The sequence below is a fragment of the Xenopus tropicalis genome, chromosome 2, assembly GCF_000004195.4.
Source record: "Xenopus tropicalis strain Nigerian chromosome 2, UCB_Xtro_10.0, whole genome shotgun sequence".
NCBI classification, from domain to species: domain Eukaryota; kingdom Metazoa; phylum Chordata; class Amphibia; order Anura; family Pipidae; genus Xenopus; species Xenopus tropicalis.
In genome coordinates, this window is record NC_030678.2 from 177,539,012 (window position 1) to 177,562,993 (window position 23,982).

Consider the following 23,982-nt stretch of genomic DNA (forward strand, 5'->3'; position numbering starts at 1 on the left):
CATTAACCCTGTCAGTGCTGCCCCACCCAATACTCCCAGTGCCCCATTAACCCTGTCAGTGCTGCCCCACCCAATACTCCCAGTGGCCCCATTAACCCTGTCAGTGCTGCCCCACCCAATACTCCCAGTGGCCCCATTAACCCTGTCAGTGCTGCCCCACCCAATACTCCCAGTGGCCCCATTAACCCTCTCAGTGCTGCCCCACCCAATACTCCCAGTGGCCCCATTAACCCTCTCAGTGCTGCCCCACCCAATACTCCCAGTGGCCCCATTAACCCTGTCAGTGCTGCCCCACCCAATACTACCAGTGGCCCCATTAACCCTCTCAGTGCTGCCCCACCCAATACTCCCAGTGGCCCCATTAACCCTGTCAGTGCTGCCCCACCCAATACTCCCAGTGGCCCCATTAACCCTGTCAGTGCTGCCCCACCCAATACTCCCAGTGCCCCATTAACCCTGTCAGTGCTGCCCCACCCAATACTCCCAGTGCCCCATTAACCCTGTCAGTGCTGCCCCACCCAATACTCCCAGTGCCCCATTAACCCTGTCAGGGCTGCCCCACCCAATACTCCCAGTGGCCCCATTAACCCTGTCAGGGCTGCCCCGCCCAATACTCCCAGTGGCCCCATTAACCCTGTCAGTGCTGCCCCACCCAATACTCCCAGTGGCCCCATTAACCCTGTCAGTGCTGCCCCACCCAATACTCCCAGTGCCCCATTAACCCTGTCAGTGCTGCCCCACCCAATACTCCCAGTGCCCCATTAACCCTGTCAGTGCTGCCCCACCCAATACTCCCAGTGCCCCATTAACCCTGTCAGTGCTGCCCCACCCAATACTCCCAGTGCCCCATTAACCCTGTCAGTGCTGCCCCACCCAATACTCCCAGTGCCCCATTAACCCTGTCAGGGCTGCCCCACCCAATACTCCCAGTGGCCCCATTAACCCTGTCAGTGCTGCCCCACCCAATACTCCCAGTGCCCCATTAACCCTGTCAGTGCTGCCCCACCCAATACTCCCAGTGCCCCATTAACCCTGTCAGTGCTGCCCCACCCAATACTCCCAGTGCCCCATTAACCCTGTCAGTGCTGCCCCACCCAATACTCCCAGTGCCCCATTAACCCTGTCAGGGCTGCCCCACCCAATACTCCCAGTGGCCCCATTAACCCTGTCAGTGCTGCCCCGCCCAATACTCCCAGTGGCCCCATTAACCCTGTCAGTGCTGCCCCACCCAATACTCCCAGTGCCCCATTAACCCTGTCAGTGCTGCCCCACCCAATACTCCCAGTGCCCCATTAACCCTGTCAGGGCTGCCCCACCCAATACTCCCAGTGGCCCCATTAACCCTGTCAGGGCTGCCCCGCCCAATACTCCCAGTGGCCCCATTAACCCTGTCAGTGCTGCCCCACCCAATACTCCCAGTGGCCCCATTAACCCTGTCAGTGCTGCCCCACCCAATACTCCCAGTGCCCCATTAACCCTGTCAGTGCTGCCCCGCACAGCTGTGTATGTGGGACCCACACGGCGCTACACGGACTCCCGCCTTTAGTTGGAACTTATATACCCCATGTGACGGTGACGCCGCGCATCACGTGTCAGTGACATCACGGGGGGGCGGAGCCGGGCAGTAGGAACTGGCAGCAGCCCTGGAGCCGGACGGTATCGGCGCTGCGGGACTTTTAAACAGCGACCCGGGGTACCGGCGGGCTTGGGAACATCGGGAGCGTCCCGGGAAGGGCGGGAGTGTGGGGCGGGATGCTGTGCTGCCGGACTCTGCTGTGGGCTCTGTGCGCCTCCTTCCTGCAGCCGGGCCGGACCCACAGCCCTACCGAGACTGCCCCGGAGGATCCCATTCTCATCGGTAAGTGCCCACCTACTCACCTATCGTTATACCGGGACCTCCTAATGGGCGGGGTCATGGGAACTCCGCCGGGGGGGTACTTACCTGTCACAGGTGCAGCCTGTATGTCCCTACAGTACGTCACCCAATCAGTGGGACCCCCCCCCCGGTACTTGGTTTGTTCCATGAGCTTCATATTCTCCTCTATCCTGTATCGCACCGACCCGCAGCTACACGGGGAAATCTGCAGCGATATCGGGGCCCTCCCCGCTCAGTATGGGGCCCCTCAGCCCTCCCTGCTCAGTATGGGGCCCCTCAGCCCTCCCCGCTCAGTATGGGGCCACTCACAGCCCTCCCTGCTCAGTATGGGGCCCCTCAGCCCTCCCTGCTCAGTATGGGGCCACTCACAGCCCTCCCTGCTCAGTATGGGGCCACTCACAGCCCTCCCTGCTCAGTATGGGGCCCCTCACAGCCCTCCCTGCTCAGTATGGGGCCCCTCACAGCCCTCCCTGCTCAGTATGGGGCCACTCAGCCCTCCCTGCTCAGTATGGGGCCACTCACAGCCCTCCCTGCTCAGTATGGGGCCACTCACAGCCCTCCCTGCTCAGTATGGGGCCACTCACAGCCCTCCCTGCTCAGTATGGGGCCACTCACAGCCCTCCCTGCTCAGTATGGGGCCACTCACAGCCCTCCCTGCTCAGTATGGGGCCACTCACAGCCCTCCCTGCTCAGTATGGGGCCCCTCACAGCCCTCCCTGCTCAGTATGGGGCCACTCACAGCCCTCCCTGCTCAGTATGGGGCCACTCACAGCCCTCCCTGCTCAGTATGGGGCCACTCAGCCCTCCCCGCTCAGTATGGGGCCACTCACAGCCCTCCCTGCTCAGTATGGGGCCACTCACAGCCCTCCCTGCTCAGTATGGGGCCACTCACAGCCCTCCCTGCTCAGTATGGGGCCACTCACAGCCCTCCCTGCTCAGTATGGGGCCCCTCAGCCCTCCCTGCTCAGTATGGGGCCACTCAGCCCTCCCTGCTCAGTATGGGGCCACTCAGCCCTCCCTGCTCAGTATGGGGCCACTCACAGCCCTCCCTGCTCAGTATGGGGCCACTCACAGCCCTCCCTGCTCAGTATGGGGCCACTCACAGCCCTCCCTGCTCAGTATGGGGCCACTCACAGCCCTCCCTGCTCAGTATGGGGCCACTCACAGCCCTCCCTGCTCAGTATGGGGCCACTCACAGCCCTCCCTGCTCAGTATGGGACCACTCACAGCCCTCCCTGCTCAGTATGGGGCCACTCACAGCCCTCCCTGCTCAGTATGGGGCCACTCACAGCCCTCCCTGCTCAGTATGGGGCCACTCAGCCCTCCCTGCTCAGTATGGGACCACTCACAGCCCTCCCTGCTCAGTATGGGGCCACTCACAGCCCTCCCTGCTCAGTATGGGGCCACTCACAGCCCTCCCTGCTCAGTATGGGGCCACTCAGCCCTCCCTGCTCAGTATGGGGCCACTCAGCCCTCCCTGCTCAGTATGGGGCCCCTCAGCCCTCCCTGCTCAGTATGGGGCCACTCACAGCCCTCCCTGCTCAGTATGGGACCACTCACAGCCCTCCCTGCTCAGTATGGGGCCACTCACAGCCCTCCCTGCTCAGTATGGGGCCACTCAGCCCTCCCTGCTCAGTATGGGACCACTCACAGCCCTCCCTGCTCAGTATGGGGCCACTCACAGCCCTCCCTGCTCAGTATGGGGCCACTCAGCCCTCCCTGCTCAGTATGGGGCCACTCAGCCCTCCCTGCTCAGTATGGGGCCCCTCAGCCCTCCCTGCTCAGTATGGGGCCACTCACAGCCCTCCCTGCTCAGTATGGGACCACTCACAGCCCTCCCTGCTCAGTATGGGGCCACTCACAGCCCTCCCTGCTCAGTATGGGGCCACTCAGCCCTCCCTGCTCAGTATGGGACCACTCACAGCCCTCCCTGCTCAGTATGGGGCCACTCACAGCCCTCCCTGCTCAGTATGGGGCCACTCACAGCCCTCCCTGCTCAGTATGGGGCCACTCAGCCCTCCCTGCTCAGTATGGGGCCACTCAGCCCTCCCTGCTCAGTATGGGGCCCCTCAGCCCTCCCTGCTCAGTATGGGGCCACTCACAGCCCTCCCTGCTCAGTATGGGGCCACTCACAGCCCTCCCTGCTCAGTATGGGGCCCCTCAGCCCTCCCTGCTCAGTATGGGGCCACTCACAGCCCTCCCTGCTCAGTATGGGGCCACTCACAGCCCTCCCTGCTCAGTATGGGGCCACTCACAGCCCTCCCTGCTCAGTATGGGGCCACTCACAGCCCTCCCTGCTCAGTATGGGGCCACTCACAGCCCTCCCTGCTCAGTATGGGGCCACTCACAGCCCTCCCTGCTCAGTATGGGGCCACTCACAGCCCTCCCTGCTCAGTATGGGGCCACTCACAGCCCTCCCTGCTCAGTATGGGGCCACTCACAGCCCTCCCTGCTCAGTATGGGGCCACTCACAGCCCTCCCTGCTCAGTATGGGGCCACTCACAGCCCTCCCTGCTCAGTATGGGGCCCCTCAGCCCTCCCTGCTCAGTATGGGGCCCCTCAGCCCTCCCTGCTCAGTATGGGGCCCCTCAGCCCTCCCTGCTCAGTATGGGGCCACTCACAGCCCTCCCTGCTCAGTATGGGGCCACTCACAGCCCTCCCTGCTCAGTATGGGGCCACTCACAGCCCTCCCTGCTCAGTATGGGGCCCCTCACAGCCCTCCCTGCTCAGTATGGGGCCCCTCACAGCCCTCCCTGCTCAGTATGGGGCCCCTCACAGCCCTCCCTGCTCAGTATGGGGCCCCTCACAGCCCTCCCTGCTCAGTATGGGGCCCCTCAGCCCTCCCTGCTCAGTATGGGGCCCCTCAGCCCTCCCTGCTCAGTATGGGGCCCCTCACAGCCCTCCCTGCTCAGTATGGGGCCACTCGGGGCCCTCCCTGCTCAGTATGGGGCCACTCGGGGCCCTCCCTGCTCAGTATGGGGCCACTCGGGGTCATCACTTCTCAGTATGGGGCCACTCGGGGTCATCACTTCTCAGTATGGGGCCACTCGGGGCCCTCCCTGCTCAATATGGGGCCACTCGGGGTCCTCCCTGCTCAGTATGGGGCCACTCGGGGTCCTCCCTGCTCAGTATGGGGCCACTCGTTGTCCTCCCTGCTCAGTATGGGGCCACTCGGGGTCCTCCCTGCTCAGTATGGGGCCACTCGGGGTCCTCCCTGCTCAGTATGGGGCCACTCGGGGTCCTCCCTGCTCAGTATGGGGCCACTCGGGGTCCTCCCTGCTCAGTATGGGGCCACTCGGGGTCCTCCCTGCTCAGTATGGGGCCACTCGGGGTCCTCCCTGCTCAGTATGGGGCCACTCGGGGTCATCACTTCTCAGTATGGGGCCACTCAGGCCCCAGGAAGCTGCTAACTGATTGATTTATCAAATGTTGTGTTTTTTGTGCTTAAAAATCTTGAATTCGACTAATGGTTCAAAAAACTCCAATATCCAGCATTTATTCAGTGCAAAAAAACCTGAAAACTTGGATATAAAAGCCAGTGAGTTCCTATAGAAGTTGGTGGGAGTTTTTATAACTTGTAAAAATTCGAATGAGTTTTCCTTATTAATATGGATTTGTGAGTTTATTGGAGTTATTAAAGCAAACTCAAAAAGTGATAGATAAGCCCATATGTGTCTGTGTACCTGTTCCTGTAGGTGGAAAAGCTCCATAACTGGTTGCTAAGTAGCTCCAGTACTCGGGCTCATACGGGTGGTTATACTCCCAGTAAGTACCACTATAGACCCGTTGCATTGCTGTGTGGGTAAAGTGAATACTCAGTGGTTACAGACTCTACAGGGGCTCATACGGGTGGTTATACTCCCAGTAAGTACCACTATAGACCCGTTGCATTGCTGTGTGGGTAAAGTGAATACTGAGTGGTTACAGACTCTCTACAGGGGCTCATACAGGTGGGCATACTCCCAGTAAGTACTACTATAGACCTGTTGCATTGCTGTGTGGGTAAAGTGAATACCCAGTGGTTACAGACTCTCTACAGGGGCTCATACGGGTGGTTATACTCTCCGTAAGTACCACTATAGACCCGTTGCATTGCTGTGAGGGTAAAGTGAATACTCAGTGGTTACAGACTTTCTACAGGGGCTCATACGGGTGGTTATACTCCCAGTAAGTACTACTATAGACCCGTTGCATTGCTGTGTGGGTAAAGTGAATACTCAGTGGTTACAGACTCTCTACAGGGGCTCATACGGGTGGTTATACTCTCCGTAAGTACCACTATAGACCCGTTGCATTGCTGTGAGGGTAAAGTGAATACCCAGTGGTTACAGACTTTCTACAGGGGCTCATACGGGTGGTTATACTCCCAGTAAGTACTACTATAGACCCGTTGCATTGCTGTGTGGGTAAAGTGAATACTCAGTGGTTACAGACTCTCTACAGGGGCTCATACGGGTGGTTATACTCCCAGTAAGTACTACTATAGACCCGTTGCATTGCTGTGTGGGTAAAGTGAATACTGAGTGGTTACAGACTCTCTACAGGGGCTCATAGGGGGGTCTCTCAGCTGCTTCACTTGCAATCTAGGGATCTGTCATGTGATACCCATACTGGGTCTTACTGGAAACCCACACACTGGGGTCTGGGAAGGAACAGCATCTGGCAGTTCTGGTGTGGGTATTGATGTCCCATAGACACGGCGCTGACCCCAGTGGCCCATAGCTCTGGTGTGCGTACCGGTGTCCTGTATCCATGGTGCTGACCTTTGTACTGGTGTCCCGTATCCATGGCTGTGATGCATGTACTGGTTTCTGGTACCAGTGGTGCTGACCCCTGTACTGGTCCCGTCCGCCTGGCTCTGATGTGTGTACTGATACCCACAAACCCCTATGCTGGAGTCTCACACCCATGGTTCCCCTGTCTCGGATATGAGCTCGGGGGTGGGGGGGGGGGGGCAGTTGTGGCGACACAGATGAGCGTTTCCGTTGGTGGAAGTGCAGTGACAACATCAGGTTCATATAATTTAGTGTGTTGCAATACAGGCGTATATTGCGTATATTGCGTATATTGCGTATGTTGCAGAGCCAAGAAACAAAGCATTTAATTAGCATTTAAAGTGTGACTAAAGGTGAACTTCCCCTTGAAAAAGAAATAATAATGCCGGGGGGAGGCCTGTCGGTACAAATGCAGCACATAAGCGCTTGGGTGGCACCGCTGAGCCCAGAAGGCTCTTTGGCATCTCCTTTTGGATCTTGGAAGGTCATTGGTTTAACTTAGGAAGGATTAGTGGTTACACACTGAGGCCGGGGAGGGAGACTGTGGGATGGGGGAGACGTGTCGCTTTAAATCACATTTAATGTTTGGTTTGTTCTAATGGTACTGTGCTGTATAACATGGCACTTTATTCATTAGTCGCATGTGGGGGTGCAGTGGGGGGCACTGGTACTGTGCTGTATAACATGGCACTTTATTCATTAGTCGCATGTTTGGGTGCAGTGGGGGGCACTGGTACTGTGCTGTATAACATGGCACTTTATTCATTAGTCGCATGTGGGGGTGCAGTGGGGGGCACTGGTACTGTGCTGTATAACATGGCACTTTATTCATTAGTCGCATGTTTGGGTGCAGTGGGGGGCACTGGTACTGTGCTGTATAACATGGCACTTTATTCATTAGTCGCATGTGGGGGTGCAGTGGGGGGCACTGGTACTGTGCTGTATAACATGGCACTTTATTCATTAGTCGCATGTGGGGGTGCAGTGGGGGGCACTGGTACTGTGCTGTATAACATGGCACTTTATTCATTAGTCGCATGTGGGGGTGCAGTGGGGGGCACTGGTACTGTGCTGTATAACATGGCACTTTATTCATTAGTCACATGTGGGGGTGCAGTGGGGGGCACTGGTACTGTGCTGTATAACATGGCACTTTATTCATTAGTCACATGCGGGGGTGCAGTGGGACACTGGGATATATAGAATATGGGGGGCCCATTACAGTATGAGAGGAGTATACTCCCACAATAATAGGGGGGCGCTGCCTGTTTGAAGTGTGGGTTATTGCCGGCTGTGCCGGGGGGGGCAGGAATGCCAGCTCAGTATTAACTGCCAGGGACGCCGGGGCTTGGAATGTGCGCAGGGAAAGTGAAGGCACGGAGTCCGGTACAGTTTGGGCTCAGTACTCTTGGAGGGATATGGGCACCCTGCCACTGTTAGAGGGCACAATATGGTGCTCTGTGCATTGCGGTCATGGTCATGGAGTGACCCCTTTCTCACTGTGTAGCCCCCCCCCCCAAAGATACAGACCACAGTATTCATAGGCAGTTTGCAGTTGGTTTTAATTTGATTTGTTTTAAAATCTCCAGCGTCTTATTTTAACTGGTTGCTATGGGTAAACCACCCTAGCAACCTGGAAGTCACAATAGCAAATCAATTGGAGAGGCCATCAATAGACAGCGGACAAATCATGGAACTCTAATGGCCGCCCCCATGAATATGTTGCTGCCTGCGTTTGATAGCGATGTGTTCTCGAGGGGCGGGTACAGGGAGGCGTTCCCACCCCCCAACGGCCCCCTACCTGTCTCACCTGTCCCTACCTGTGCACCAGAGGGCCCCTGTATTTAACCCCCTGTCCTATGGCCGGGGTACTTTCAGAGTTGGGCAGAGGTGGTAAGGGAAGCAGCAGCTGTACAAACGTTGCCCTACATCTCCCAGCATGCAACTAACAGCTGAGGGGTTGTGGGAGTTGTAGTTCTGTGCAGTCTGGTTGCCCATGTGTGAAAGGCTCACTGGTTCTTGTGTTATGCTCAGCTGTCCGGGTTCATCCGGGGAAATTTCCTGTAGCCTTTGTGCTGACAGGCAGCCTGGATAAACAGAACCCAACTGGCAACTGGTCCCCCCCGCAAGAACTCACCTTACTCAAGTCTCTCCTTACTCTATTCCGCTGGGGGCTCCTAGTGCTGTCAGTGTGGCTGGCTGGATACAGCATTCCTGTGGGTACAGGGGTTTGCCCATCACTCTTTAGTATGGCATTCGGTGCTTGGTGACAATGAAGGGAAGCTATATAAGGGGTGTCTGGGAACCCAACTGGGCCGCAGGGCAGAACAGCATATACGTCCAACTGGGCCGCAGGGCAGAACAGCATATATGTCCAACTGGGCCGCAGGGCAGAACAGCATATATGTCCAACTGGGCCGCAGGGCAGATAAGGCCACATTACTCTAAAGGGCAACCTAAATTTCTTTTCCTTTCTTGTGCCCCTTACTGTATAGAAGTAAGGCGGGGTAGGTGGGTACCGTTACTGTATAGAAGTAAGGCGGGGTAGGTGGGTACCGTTACTGTATGTAAGGCGGGGTAGGTGGGTACCGTTACTGTATAGAAGGCGGGGTAGGTGGGTACCGTTACTGTATAGAAGGCGGGGTAGGTGGGTACCGTTACTGTATGTAAGGCGGGGTAGGTGGGTACCGTTACTGTATGTAAGGCGGGGTAGGTGGGTACCGTCACTGTATGGAAGGCGGGGTAGGTGGGTACCGTTACTGTATGGAAGGCGGGGTAGGTGGGTACCGTTACTGTATAGAAGGCGGGGTAGGTGGGTACCGTTACTGTATAGAAGTAAGGCGGGGTAGGTGGGTACCGTTACTGTATGGAAGGCGGGGTAGGTGGGTACCGTTACTGTATGGAAGGCGGGGTAGGTGGGTACCGTTACTGTATGGAAGGCGGGGTAGGTGGGTACCGTTACTGTATGGAAGGCGGGGTAGGTGGGTACCGTTACTGTATGGAAGGCGGGGTAGGTGGGTACCGTTACTGTATGGAAGGCGGGGTAGGTGGGTAGCGTTACTGTATGGAAGGCGGGGTAGGTGGGTACCGGTACTGTATGGAAGGCGGGGTAGGTGGGTACCGTTACTGTATGGAAGGCGGATCAGGCAACTTACAGCAGAACCAGAGAGAGAATTCGCCTTCGCTCTCCAGGCAGCCTTGGCCCAACGAGCTGAGTCAGCAAATCCGCAGCCTTGATCCGGGGGCCGGGGGGGTGGGATCTATAATGATTTAATCATAAGGGACCCACCTTCTCTTATATAGCAGTTTAACCCTTTATTGCTCAGCCCTGCCACTTACAGTGCAACAACATTGACCCTAAATCTGCAATACAGTATTTGGGAATTAATGGGTGGGGGGCAAAAATATAATAATAACCAGTGTTGTCTGAGCCAGCGCTTAGTGGGGACCTGTTGGGCGAGTCCTGGAGCAGCCAATCAGCTGCTGATTTTAGGCTTGTTTTCTGCCCACACACAGGTCCTGCACTGGTACAGCTGGGGTGTTTGCTACAGAAACCCTACTATAGTTTATATAAATACCCCGCTGTGTAGCCCCGGGGGCAGCCATTCCTGCACTGGTACAGCTGGGGTGTTTGCTACAGAAACCCTACTATAGTTTATATAAATACCCCGCTGTGTAGCCCCGGGGGCAGCCGTTCCTGCACCGGTACAGCTGGGGTGTTTGCTACAGAAACCCTACTATAGTTTATATAAATACCCCGCTGTGTAGCCCCGGGGGCAGCCGTTCCTGCACCGGTACAGCTGGGGTGTTTGCTACAGAAACCCTACTATAGTTTATATAAATACCCCGCTGTGTAGCCCCGGGGGCAGCCGTTCCTGCACTGGTACAGCTGGGGTGTTTGCTACAGAAACCCTACTATAGTTTATATAAATACCCCGCTGTGTAGCCCCGGGGGCAGCCATTCCTGCACCGGTACAGCTGGGGTGTTTGCTACAGAAACCCTACTATAGTTTATATAAATACCCCGCCGTGTAGCCCCGGGGGCAGCCGTTCCTGCACCGGTACAGCTGGGGTGTTTGCTACAGAAACCCTACTATAGTTTATATAAATACCCCGCTGTGTAGCCCCGGGGGCAGCCATTCCTGCACTGGTACAGCTGGGGTGTTTGCTACAGAAACCCTACTATAGTTTATATAAATACCCCGCTGTGTAGCCCCGGGGGCAGCTGTTCCTGCACCGGTGCAGCTGGGGTGTTTGCTACAGAAACCCTACTATAGTTTATATAAATACCCCGCTGTGTAGCCCCGGGGGCAGCCATTCCTGCACTGGTACAGCTGGGGTGTTTGCTACAGAAACCCTACTATAGTTTATATAAATACCCCGCTGTGTAGCCCCGGGGGCAGCCGTTCCTGCACCGGTACAGCTGGGGTGTTTGCTACAGAAACCCTACTATAGTTTATATAAATACCCCGCTGTGTAGCCCCGGGGCAGCCATTCCTGCACTGGTACAGCTGGGGTGTTTGCTACAGAAACCCTACTATAGTTTATATAAATACCCCACTGTGTAGCCCCGGGGGCAGCCATTCCTGCACCGGTACAGCTGGGGTGTTTGCTACAGAAACCCTACTATAGTTTATATAAATACCCCACTGTGTAGCCCCGGGGGCAGCCATTCCTGCACTGGTACAGCTGGGGTGTTTGCTACAGAAACCCTACTATAGTTTATATAAATACCCCGCTGTGTAGCCCCGGGGGCAGCCATTCCTGCACCGGTACAGCTGGGGTGTTTGCTACAGAAACCCTACTATAGTTTATATAAATACCCCGCTGTGTAGCCCCGGGGCAGCCATTCCTGCACTGGTACAGCTGGGGTGTTTGCTACAGAAACCCTACTATAGTTTATATAAATACCCCACTGTGTAGCCCCGGGGGCAGCCATTCCTGCACCGGTACAGCTGGGGTGTTTGCTACAGAAACCCTACTATAGTTTATATAAATACCCCACTGTGTAGCCCCGGGGGCAGCCATTCCTGCACTGGTACAGCTGGGGTGTTTGCTACAGAAACCCTACTATAGTTTATATAAATACCCCGCTGTGTAGCCCCGGGGGCAGCCATTCCTGCACCGGTACAGCTGGGGTGTTTGCTACAGAAACCCTACTATAGTTTATATAAATACCCCACTGTGTAGCCCCGGGGGCAGCCATTCCTGCACTGGTACAGCTGGGGTGTTTGCTACAGAAACCCTACTATAGTTTATATAAATACCCCGCTGTGTAGCCCCGGGGGCAGCCATTCCTGCACCGGTACAGCTGGGGTGTTTGCTACAGAAACCCTACTATAGTTTATATAAATACCCCGCTGTGTAGCCCGGGGGCAGCCATTCCTGCACCGGTACAGCTGGGGTGTTTGCTACAGAAACCCTACAATAGTTTATATAAATACCCCCATAGCCCCGGGGGCAGCCATTCCTGCACCGGTACAGCTGGGGTGTTTGCTACAGAAACCCTACTTATATAAATACCCGCTGTGTAGCCCCGGGGGCAGCCATTCCTGCACTGGTACAGCTGGGGTGTTTGCTACAGAAACCCTACTATAGTTTATAATACCCCGCTGTGTAGCCCCGGGTGGCAGCCATTCCTGCACCGGTACAGCTGGGGTGTTTGCTACAGAAACCCTACTATAGTTTATATAAATACCCCGCTGTGTAGCCCTGGGGGCAGCCATTCCTGCACCGGTACAGCTGGGGTGTTTGCTACAGAAACCCTACTATAGTTTATATAAATACCCCGCTGTGTAGCCCCGGGGGCAGCCATTCCTGCACTGGTACAGCTGGGGTGTTTGCTACAGAAACCCTACTATAGTTACCCCGCTGTGTAGCCCCGGGGGCAGCCATTCCTGCACTGGTACAGCTGGGGTGTTTGCTACAGAAACCCTACTATAGTTTATATAAATACCCCGCTGTGTAGCCCCGGGGGCAGCCATTCCTGCACTGGTACAGCTGGGGTGTTTGCTACAGAAACCCTACTATAGTTTATATAAATACCCCGCTGTGTAGCCCCGGGGGCAGCCATTCCTGCACTGGTACAGCTGGGGTGTTTGCTACAGAAACCCTACTATAGTTTATATAAATACCCCGCTGTGTAGCCCCGGGGGCAGCCATTCAAGCTGGAAAAAGGAGAGGACGCACTGGTTACATATTAGATAACAAAGGCTCTGTAGAATACAATGGTGTTTTGTATGTTATCTGCTCAAATACCCTTTATCTCCGTTCATGTGGCGCTGCCATACTGTTTCCCAGCCCCTGTATCTCATACCCGACTATCCGAAAACTCCTGTTGGTTTTATGTCAGTAAGTGTTTGAGTCGCTCTCAGTATCGGTGACTCCGTGCTCCCCGCCGCCGTTGCCGCGTCACCATTCCATGGCAGTGAAGTCAGGCCGCTCGGTGCTGCCCTTTGGAGCCCTCGCTTCTCAGCTGAGTGTGGGAATTCGCAGCTGTCGGCCCATTACCCGGGATGTTTGTTAGAGAACTTGATAAATACCCCCCCTCCCCACCCCCGAGTTGACCCCATATGCCCACGTGCTTTCCCATAAGGAGTGTGCACCCCCTTTCTCCCAACTTTTTTGTGTTCATATTCTGCCCCCCCCCCTCAGGTGTCGAGGGGCACAATAGAAAGGAAATGATATCACAGACCAATCGCAAAGGTGCACAGATTACTTCCCCTTATAGCAGGGAGTTGCTGTCGGTTTGGCCCCCGCCTTACAGGAAGGGCAGGTTTTGCACAGCTGCTCGGGGTTCCTGCCCCCAGAGGAATGCTAATGAGCTTTACTTGCCCGGGGGCCACTTCAGCTTTCACCTCAGCAAACAGCACACACCGGGGGGGGGGGGGGGGGGGGGGGATATACTTTTAGGAATGTACTTTTTATATATTGCTATATATGGGCCCCAGCACAGATACACATGGATAGCTATACATTTAATTCCATATACATAATCATTTTATTTATCCTTACTGCCCTCACCTGGGGGTTAGCATGAGTGGCTATTGGTCTGATCTATGCCTGGTCCTAACCATATCAATTAATGGACCCTGGCTTCCGACTGCATAGCCGGGCCCCTCGCTGCTTGCCGTGTAGGAAGTTACTGTACCTGCCATAAAGCGTGACTGCGCTGCTCAGTAAATGTACAGACATCACACAATACAGATGGATAGTTTCCCTTTAAATGTATCTGGTTCTATATAACAGCCAACAAAGAACCCAAGTGATAAGGGCCCCTGTCTGCAATGACTTCCAGGCCCCTAAAGGGGATACAAACCCTGCTGCCCAGCGCGGCTCAACCCAACGTTACTCAGTTGTTACTGGGCTACAAATCCCACAATAATGTAACATATAATGAAGCTTGGGGCATGCTGGGAGCTGTAGTCCAGCAACATCAGGGCTGTATTCTTAAAGCAATATTGCCCAATAAAACTTTCCCCCAAATCCCCACAGCCAGCGACTGCTTTAACATGCGAAAAATCCTCCAATGAGAATCCCAGCTGATGTGAGTAAATCCGGCTCCCTGTTCTCTGTTCCTGCAATTGGAGTTGGGAGCAATAAGCACAGTTTCCCAGCACTGAACAAGTCTGTCCCTTTATCCCCATGTCTGATTCCTGTGCCATATAATGAGGGGAGAAAATGCCATCATTATCTCTATATGTAAGGTACCAGCAAGGGGCCTGACACAGTGCTGGGAATCAGCATTCTCACTGGGCAGTTCTTTTGCATTTATAATCAACTTATTTATCAGTACAATTCTCATTGGGGAATTTCCTTGCATCTATAATGATGGTTTTTGGCAACTTCTATAGCAAAACTAGGGGGCGCAGAGTTGCAGTTGGATTTATAGCCCCGCTGCTTTGCAGATTATTGCATGAGGGGTGAGTGACCTGCAGGTGAGTCCGGGGCGCAATATAAACCTTTTAGTTCTTTATCAGACTCGGCACAAGCAGCACGGGGTTAAAGGCCCAGTAACAAGTGTTTTTTTGCATTGTAACATAATGTACTTTTAATATACAGTCGGGCCATTTCCCTATGGGACCTGTATGACCTGTGTAAAAGCCCTTGGCCTGGGAACTCCCCTGTGACTTATTAATATCCCTATATGTTACAATAGGGGGCACTTTATTCACTATATATTATAAGGAACTCCTCTGTGCCTTATAATATCCCTATATGTTACAATAGGGGACACTTTATTCACTATATATTATAAGGAACCCCTCGGGGGCTTATAATATCCCTATATGTTACAATAGGGGGCACTTTATTCACTATATATTATAAGGAACCCCTCGGGGACTTATAATATCCCTATATGTTACAATAGGGGGCACTTTATTCACTATATATTATAAGGAACCCCTCGGGGGCTTATTAATATCCCTATATGTTACAATAGGGGGTACTTTATTCACTATATATTATAAGGAACTCCTCGGGGGCTTATTAATATCCCTATATGTTACAATAGGGGGCACTTTATTCACTATATATTATAAGGAACTCCTCTGTGCCTTATAATATCCCTATATGTTACAATAGGGGGCACTTTATTCACTATATATTATAAGGAACTCCTCTGTGCCTTATAATATCCCTATATGTTACAATAGGGGGCACTTTATTCACTATATATTATAAGGGACTCCTCGGGGGCTTATAATATCCCTATATGTTACAATTGGGGGCACTTTATTCACTATATATTATAAGGAACTCCTCGGGGGCTTATAATATCCCTATATGTTACAATAGGGGGCACTTTATTCACTATATATTATAAGGGACTCCTCGGGGGCTTATAATATCCCTATATGTTACAATAGGGGGCACTTTATTCACTATATATTATAAGGAACCCCTCGGGGCTTATAATATCCCTATATGTTACAATAGGGGGCACTTTATTCACTATATATTATAAGGAACCCCTCGGGGCTTATAATATCCCTATATGTTACAATAGGGGGCACTTTATTCACTATATATTATAAGGAACCCCTCGGGGCTTATAATATCCCTATATGTTACAATAGGGGGCACTTTATTCACTATATATTATAAGGAACCCCTCGGGGGCTTATAGTATCCCTATATGTTACAATAGGGGGGTACTTTATTCACTATATATTATAAGGAACTCCTCGGGGACTTATAATATCCCTATATGTTACAATAGGGGGTACTTTATTCACTATATATTATAAGGAACTCCTCGGGGACTTATAATATCCCTATATGTTACAATAGGGGGCACTTTATTCACTATATATTATAAGGGACTCCTCGGGGGCTTATAATATCCCTATATGTTACAATAGGGGGCACTTTATTCACTATATATTATAAGGAACCCCTCGGGGCTTATAATATCCCTATATGTTACAATAGGGGGCACTTTATTCACTATATATTATAAGGAACCCCTCGGGGCTTATAATATCCCTATATGTTACAATAGGGGGCACTTTATTCACTATATATTATAAGGAACCCCTCGGGGCTTATAATATCCCTATATGTTACAATAGGGGGCACTTTATTCACTATATATTATAAGGAACCCCTCGGGGCTTATAATATCCCTATATGTTACAATAGGGGGCACTTTATTCACTATATATTATAAGGAACCCCTCGGGGCTTATAATATCCCTATATGTTACAATAGGGGGCACTTTATTCACTATATATTATAAGGAACCCCTCGGGGGCTTATAGTATCCCTATATGTTACAATAGGGGGGTACTTTATTCACTATATATTATAAGGAACCCCTCGGGGGCTTATAGTATCCCTATATGTTACAATAGGGGGCACTTTATTCACTATATATTATAAGGAACTCCTCGGGGGCTTATAATATCCCTATATGTTACAATAGGGGGTACTTTATTCACTATATATTATAAGGAACTCCTCGGGGACTTATAATATCCCTATATGTTACAATAGGGGGTACTTTATTCACTATATATTATAAGGAACTCCCCTGTGACTTAATATCCTTATATTTTACAATAGGGCAGGGGTGGGCAAACCTTTTGGCTCACGGGCCACATTTACTCACCCCCGGGCCAGGGCGGGCAGGGCCAGGCCAGCGTTACGCCCCCTTCGTCTCTTTAATTCCGGCTCGCCAATGACACCAAGTCTCGTGTGATGAGACTTGGCATAGTCGGTGGGCCCGATTAAAAAGGCCAAGGGGCCGGATGTGGCCCGCGGGCCGTAGTTTGCCCACCCCTGCAATAGGGGGTACATTATTCACTATTTAAGCCTTATTTTCCCACCCAGGACTTGGCCCCGCCTAACTGGTGTAGGGCATTGTTTACACTGGATCTCCCAGTCGGGCCCTTTGCATTATCATGTGGGGAAAGGATTAGATGTTGCAGAACTATACCTCCCAGCTGCAGAAACACGGTTTCTGGGTGCCAGGAGTTCTTGAACCAAAACTAACAGTTTAGTAACTGGCAAAAATGGGGTAAAGTGGCCATGGCGGTGCTTTCTATTACAGAGATTCAAATCGAATGCCCAGGGGATGCCCAGGGACGGCTGTGCCAGGGCCCCAGGGGAGCTGTTAGCGTGACTGGGCACTGCCTCCTACGTGAGCATAATTGCCCAGGCTGGTGCCAAATTACCACCCCATGTAGGTAAATATCTGTCATTTATTTAATTAGGTTCCGGTACTTTTCATTGTGGCTTTCAGCCAAAAGTCATCATGGGATTTAAAGGAAAACTAAACCTCTTTATATAGAGAGCCAGGGCAAAAACCACTGACCAATCAGGGCTGAATAGATGGGTTTCTGGTCATGGGTGGGGCCGTTGAGCAGTTGGTACCCCTATGCCGGGCCATTGGGCAATGTGCCACCTACCTACCCGATTAAACAATACTTCATATTCCTTTCTTTGCTATTCTGGAGATGTGGGGTAGGTGTTACTAGGGAGTAGTAGCTCATAGCAACCATTCTAAAGGTGCCCATACACCTTCAGATCCGCTCGCTTGGCGACTGATATCCCCACCTACGGGTGGGCAATATCGGGAGAATCCAGGCTAATTCGGTTGTTTTGCCCTGGGGCCAAACGATCAAATTATAACGATGGGTATAGGCAAAGTCGGATCCGACTAGATTTTCTAACCTGCCCGATCAAGATCTGCCCGATTTCAGGCCAGATATGGGTGGGGCAGGCCCGCCGGCAGTGCCCATACACGGGCCGATTAGCTGCCCAATCTAATGGGCCCATATCGGCAGCTAGAATCGGCCCGTGTGTGGGGGCCTTTACTGTTAGTCACAGGGTGAATAAAGCGGAACTGTATTTTCTTTATCTTTAATCAACTGCAGTTTAACCCTCCGACGTCTTGGCTGCTCCCAGGAGGCAGCTTCTAGATAAATCCGCCAGAAGTCAGAGCAGATTTTCCGTTTGAGATGAGACACCGACCAAATCTCTATCTCTGCCACCTCCTTCTCTAAACAATTTAAAATAATGTACCCCCTACTGTAAATGATAAGGATATTAGCAGTCACTGAGGGGTTCTGTGCCCATATAAAGGCACAAGGCTGCAGGCTGAGTTATACAGGGAACTCTGAGTATCACTCATGTATTATAAGGGGTAATGTACCCCCTACTGTAAATGATAAGGATATTAGCAGTCACTGAGGGGTTCTGTGCCCCCCATATAAAGGCACAAGGCTGCAGGCTGAGTTATACAGGGAACTCTGAGTATCACTCATGTATTATAAGGGGTAATGTACCCCCTACTGTAAATGATAAGGATATTAGCAGTCACTGAGGGGTTCTGTGCCCCCCATATAAAGGCACAAGGCTGCAGGCTGAGTTATACAGGGAACTCTGAGTATCACTCATGTATTATAAGGGATAATGTACCCCCTACTGTAAATGATAAGGATATTAGCAGTCACTGAGGGGTTCTGTGCCCCCCATATAAAGGCACAAGGCTGCAGGCTGAGTTATACAGGGAACTGAGTATCACTCATGTATTATAAGGGATAATGTACCCCCTACTGTAAATGATAAGGATATTAGCAGTCACTGAGGGGTTCTGTGCCCCCCATATAAAGGCACAAGGCTGCAGGCTGAGTTATACAGGGAACTCTGAGTATCACTCATGTATTATAAGGGATACTGTACCCCCTACTGTAAATGATAAGGCTGAGTTATACAGGCAGGAAGTATATAACCGCAAACTCTATTCCAAGTAGTAGTTGCCCTTGAATTCGGGTTGCACATCCTGGATACGGGTGACGCGGGGGCCCCACACACAGGTATAAATATCCCGCACTGCTGCCAGCGACTGTATTTCTCTGCCTGTGTAAGCGGATCTGAGCGCTGGGATCTGGCCGGGGCTTTACTCCATGGATACGGGCCCAGTAAACACAAGGCGTATGTAATCCACTGAGCTGCTCTGTTTGCTTCCTGGTCAGTCCGGATCTGCTCTCCAGAATAACTACTACCTGGGGGTTATCCCACTATGGCCGTTACAGTATATATTGTTCTAATAAATATCTCTCTTTGTTCTGTTGAGACTAAAGATCTGCCATGTCCCTCAGGGATGATGGGCTGGTTAGTTGGTGCCTGGCTAAGGATGCTGGGAGTTGTAGTTTAGTCATAAAAAGCTTAGAAATTATATGTTGTTCATGTTACCTGGTTACCCTGCATGTTACCCTATTAGATTAGGAGTCTGCGGATAAAGAGAGCGAGGGGCGGAACATCCAGAAGTGACGGAAGGACTTGGGTGTGAATGTCCCCCATCTGATTGGCTTATTCCCTAAACTACACGGCTATCGCCAGCCATTCCAATGTTGTTGGACTACATTTCCCAGCATCCCCTAAGAGCTGTCGGCAAATTTCCCTCTTACAATATAAGGTCCCTATCCCATTCCCATCAGTCCCTGCCCCAGTGAGCTTACAATCTAAGGTTCCTATCCCATTCCCATCAGTCCCTGCCCCAGTGAGCTTACAATCTAAGGTCCCTATCACATTCCCATCAGTCCCTGCCCCAGTGAGCTTACAATCTAAGGTCCCTATCACATTCCCATCAGTCCCTGCCCCAGTGAGCTTACAATCTAAGGTCCCTATCCCATTCCCATCAGCCCCTGCCCCAGTGAGCTTGCAATCTAAGGTCCCTATCCCATTCCCATCAGCCCCTGCCCCAGTGAGCTTACAATCTAAGGTCCCTATCACATTCCCATCAGTCCCTGCCCCAGTGAGCTTACAATCTAAGGTCCTTATCACATTCCCATCAGTCCCTGCCCCAGTGAGCTTACAATCTAAGGTCCCTATCACATTCCCATCAGCCCCTGCCCCAGTGAGCTTACACTCTAAGGTCCTTATCACATTCCCATCGGTCCCTGCCCCAGTGAGCTTACAATCTAAGGTCCTTATCACATTCCCATCGGTCCCTGCCCCAGTGAGCTTACAATCTAAGGTCCTTATCACATTCCCATCGGTCCCTGCCCCAGTGAGCTTACAATCTAAGGTCCCTATCACATTCCCATCAGTCCCTGCCCCAGTGAGCTTACAATCTAAGGTCCCTATCCCATTCCCATCAGCCCCTGCCCCAGTGAGCTTGCAATCTAAGGTCCCTATCCCATTCCCATCAGCCCCTGCCCCAGTGAGCTTACAATCTAAGGTCCCTATCCCATTCCGATCAGTCCCTGCCCCAGTGAGCTTACAATCTAAGGTCCCTATCACATTCCCATCAGTCCCTGCCCCAGTGAGCTTACAATCTAAGGTCCCTATCCCATTCCCATCAGCCCCTGCCCCAGTGAGCTTACAATCTAAGGTCCCTATCCCATTCCCATCAGTCCCTGCCCCAGTGAGCTTACAATCTAAGGTCCCTATCCCATTCCGATCAGCCCCTGCCCCAGTGAGCTTACAATTCCCTCCCCGGATCCCGGGGCGGAATTTGGGCAACGTTCCATGAGGCTTTTCTGCCAGTTCCTATTTGCCATTTTCCCTGGTTACGGTGAGAATCTCCCGGCAATACAAATATTTACTCATTGTTTTCTGCTCCTCTGGGCGGGAATGTTTCACTGGAAAAAAAGTTCATTATGGTTAATCTGTTCTGCTGGGAAATGTGTCCTGGGGCAGTAAGTACAGCCCCCCTTTGTACCCCAACCCTCTCTGTGCTGTAGGTACCCCAGCCCCCGACCCTCTCTGTGCTGTAGGTACCCCAGCCCCCAAGCCTCTCTGTGCTGTAGGTACCCCAGCCCCCGACCCTCTCTGTGCTGTAGGTACCCCAGCCCCCAAGCCTCTCTGTGCTGTAGGTACCCCAGCCCCCAAGCCTCTCTGTGCTGTAGGTACCCCAGCCCCCGACCCTCTCTGTGCTGTAGGTACCCCAGCCCCCGACCCTCTCTGTGCTGTAGGTACCCCAGCCCCCGACCCTCTCTGTGCTGTAGGTACCCCAGCCCCCGACCCTCTCTGTGCTGTAGGTACCCCAGCCCCCGACCCTCTCTGTGCTGTAGGTACCCCAGCCCCCGACCCTCTCTGTGCTGTAGGTACCCCAGCCCCCGACCCTCTCTGTGCTGTAGGTACCCCAGCCCCCGACCCTCTCTGTACTGTAGGTACCCCAGCCCCCACCCCTCTCTGTATTGTAGGTACCCCAGCTCCCAAGCCCCTTAGTCTATCCCTCTGGTTGGCTCCTTAGTCTATCCCTCTGGTTGGCTCCTTTAGTCTATCCCTCTGGTTGGCTCCTTAGTCTATCCCTCTGGTTGGCTCCCTTAGTCTATCCCTCTGGTTGGCTCCCTTAGTCTATCCCTCTGGTTGGCTCCCTTAGTCTATCCCTCTGGTTGGCTCCTTTAGTCTATCCCTCTGGTTGGCTCCTTTAGTCTATCCCTCCGGCTGGCTCCTTTAGTCTATCCCTCTGGTTGGCTCCTTTAGTCTATCCCTCTGGTTGGCTCCCTTAGTCTATCCCTCTGGTTGGCTCCCTTAAGCTGGCCATACACGTGGCGATCTCACGATGTTTCGTACGACCGTCGGTCGCACGAAACATCGTCAGATCCGCCACACACCATTCAGGGCTGAATCGGCAGGTAAGGAGGTAGAAACAATAGGATTTCTACCTCCTTCTGCCGATTCAGCTCTGAAGGGAGAATTTTGGTCAGGCGCCTTCTATGGCGCCCGATCAAAATTTTCTAACTTGGCCGATCGGCGAGCCGACCGATTTCAGCAGCTTCCTGCGATATCGGTCGGCTCGCTGACATGCCATACACGCACCGATTATCGTACGAAACGAGGTTTCGTACGATAATATCGGTGCGTGTATGGCCACCTTTAGTCTATCCCTCTGGTTGGCTCCTTTAGTCTATCCCTCTGGTTGGCTCCTTTAGTCTATCCCTCTGGTTGGCTCCTTTAGTCTATCCCTCCGGCTGGCTCCTTTAGTCTATCCCTCTGGTTGGCTCCTTTAGTCTATCCCTCTGGTTGGCTCCTTTAGTCTATCCCTCTGGTTGGCTCCTTTAGTCTATCCCTCTGGTTGGCTCCTTTAGTCTATCCCTCTGGTTGGCTCCTTTAGTCTATCCCTCTGGTTGGCTCCTTTAGTCTATCCCTCTGGTTGGCTCCTTTAGTCTATCCCTCTGGTTGGCTCCTTTAGTCTATCCCTCTGGTTGGCTCCTTTAGTCTATCCCTCCGGCTGGCTCTTTATATTTACATCGGCCTGGACTGAGCACACATGTTCTACCCATTGTTCAGTGCCCAGGAGTGGGTTTCCGTGGGGGCGCGTGGGGCCCATTCATTGGTCAGACTTCAGATTAGGAGCAAGTACTGAGCAGTTTAAGGGTAAATAAAACAAAAAAATTCTGAGGGTTCCCAAAAAATTGAATCCTTCTTAACCCTTTCTTGGCCTCAGGGGCCGGGGCACAATAAAAGGCTGAACCCTGGGAAATAGAAGTTTGTCACATGGTGTATTTGTGGTGCCAGCGTGCGAGGCTTCTATACAGTGGGCACCAGTCTGCGCCTCCCTCGCTGGCACTGCCACTTCCTGTCCGGCCGGGATTGTTTGAGTGACGCAGTTAGTGGGGAACTGGGGGCCCAAGTCCACGTGTGAGTCTTTCTGACAGCCCTGAGCTCGGGGCTAAGTCTGCCAGCTGCTCCCATTTCCATCTTGTGCTATTTTCAGCCCCCCGGCCTAACAAGGTGAAATGACTGGCATGCCTCTGTGTGGCCTGTGCCCGCTCCGCTGGGGGGGACAAGCAATGACTCACGTCTGTGCCAGGCAGCCTGCCCCAGTGAGCTTACAATCTAAGGGCCCTATCCCATTCCCATCAGCCCCTGCCCCAGTGAGCTTACAATCTAAGGGCCCTATCCCATTCCCATCAGCCCCTGCCCCAGTGAGCTTACAATCTAAGGTCCCTATCCCATTCCCATCAGCCCCTGCCCCAGTGAGCTTACAATCTAAGGCCCCTATCCCATTCCCATCAGTCCCTGCCCCAGTGAGCTTACAATCTAAGGCCCCTATCCCATTCCCATCAGTCCCTGCCCCAGTGAGCTTACAATCTAAGGCCCCTATCCCATTCCCATCAGTCCCTGCCCCAGTGAGCTTACAATCTAAGGTCCCTATCACATTCCCATCAGCCCCTGCCCCAGTGAGCTTACAATCTAAGGTCCCTATCACATTCCCATCAGTCCCTGCCCCAGTGAGCTTACAATCTAAGGTCCCTATCACATTCCCAGAGCTGCTTTGACTCCCAGCATTCTGTATGAGGGGGTCGATGAGATGCGGCGCGGGGGGGGCAGAGCTCTTGCACATTGAGCCATTGAGTGCATTAGATTTATGAGTTGGAGCAGTTCTATTGCTTCCTATATTGACTCCTCTAAAAGTGTAAAAGTGTCCCCTCCCTGAGAGCAGGGCATGCTGGGGCCCCCCGGCTGGTTGTAGGCACTTCTCTCCTTGCCTTTAAAGCATAAGGGGCTCCTAATTGCCTTTAGTTGTGTAGGGAATCCATATGGCGCCAGGTACCCTGGAAAGGGAGATGCCCTGTAATATGTATACTGGTGCCTTAGGCTTAGCTTGTCCTTTAAGTCTAGATATTGGTAGAGCTAAAGGCAGATATAGCAGATTTGTGACCTTGGTGTGGGCTAAGCCGGGCCCTGCTCACATGTTAAACCTCAAAGTGGGCCTTGACCCATCAGAACCATGCCAAGAGGTATTGGACACTATGCCAGAACGCCATTCGACAAACTTGCCTCCAATACCCCTTCTACTTGCTGAGCCTCCTTACTAATCTGCTTGCCAACTGCCACCCCCTGCTATATTTGCCCCTGCCTCCTGCCCC

The 23,982-nt window shown here is 52.6% G+C and overlaps 1 protein-coding gene across 8 annotated transcripts in view; it reads left to right on the forward strand.

Moving 5' to 3' along the window:
• The first annotated feature begins 1,551 nt into the window (after nt 1–1,551).
• Nucleotides 1,552–23,982, forward strand: part of stim1 (stromal interaction molecule 1) — a 66,960-nt gene continuing 44,529 nt past the window's right edge. For 7 of the 8 annotated variants that reach the window (XM_031895823.1, XM_031895824.1, XM_031895825.1 and 4 more), the window contains exon 1: nt 1,552–1,858. In XM_031895823.1, the coding sequence (XP_031751683.1) occupies nt 1,753–1,858 (106 nt within the window). In that variant the 5' untranslated portion in view covers nt 1,552–1,752. 8 annotated transcript variants of the gene reach the window in all.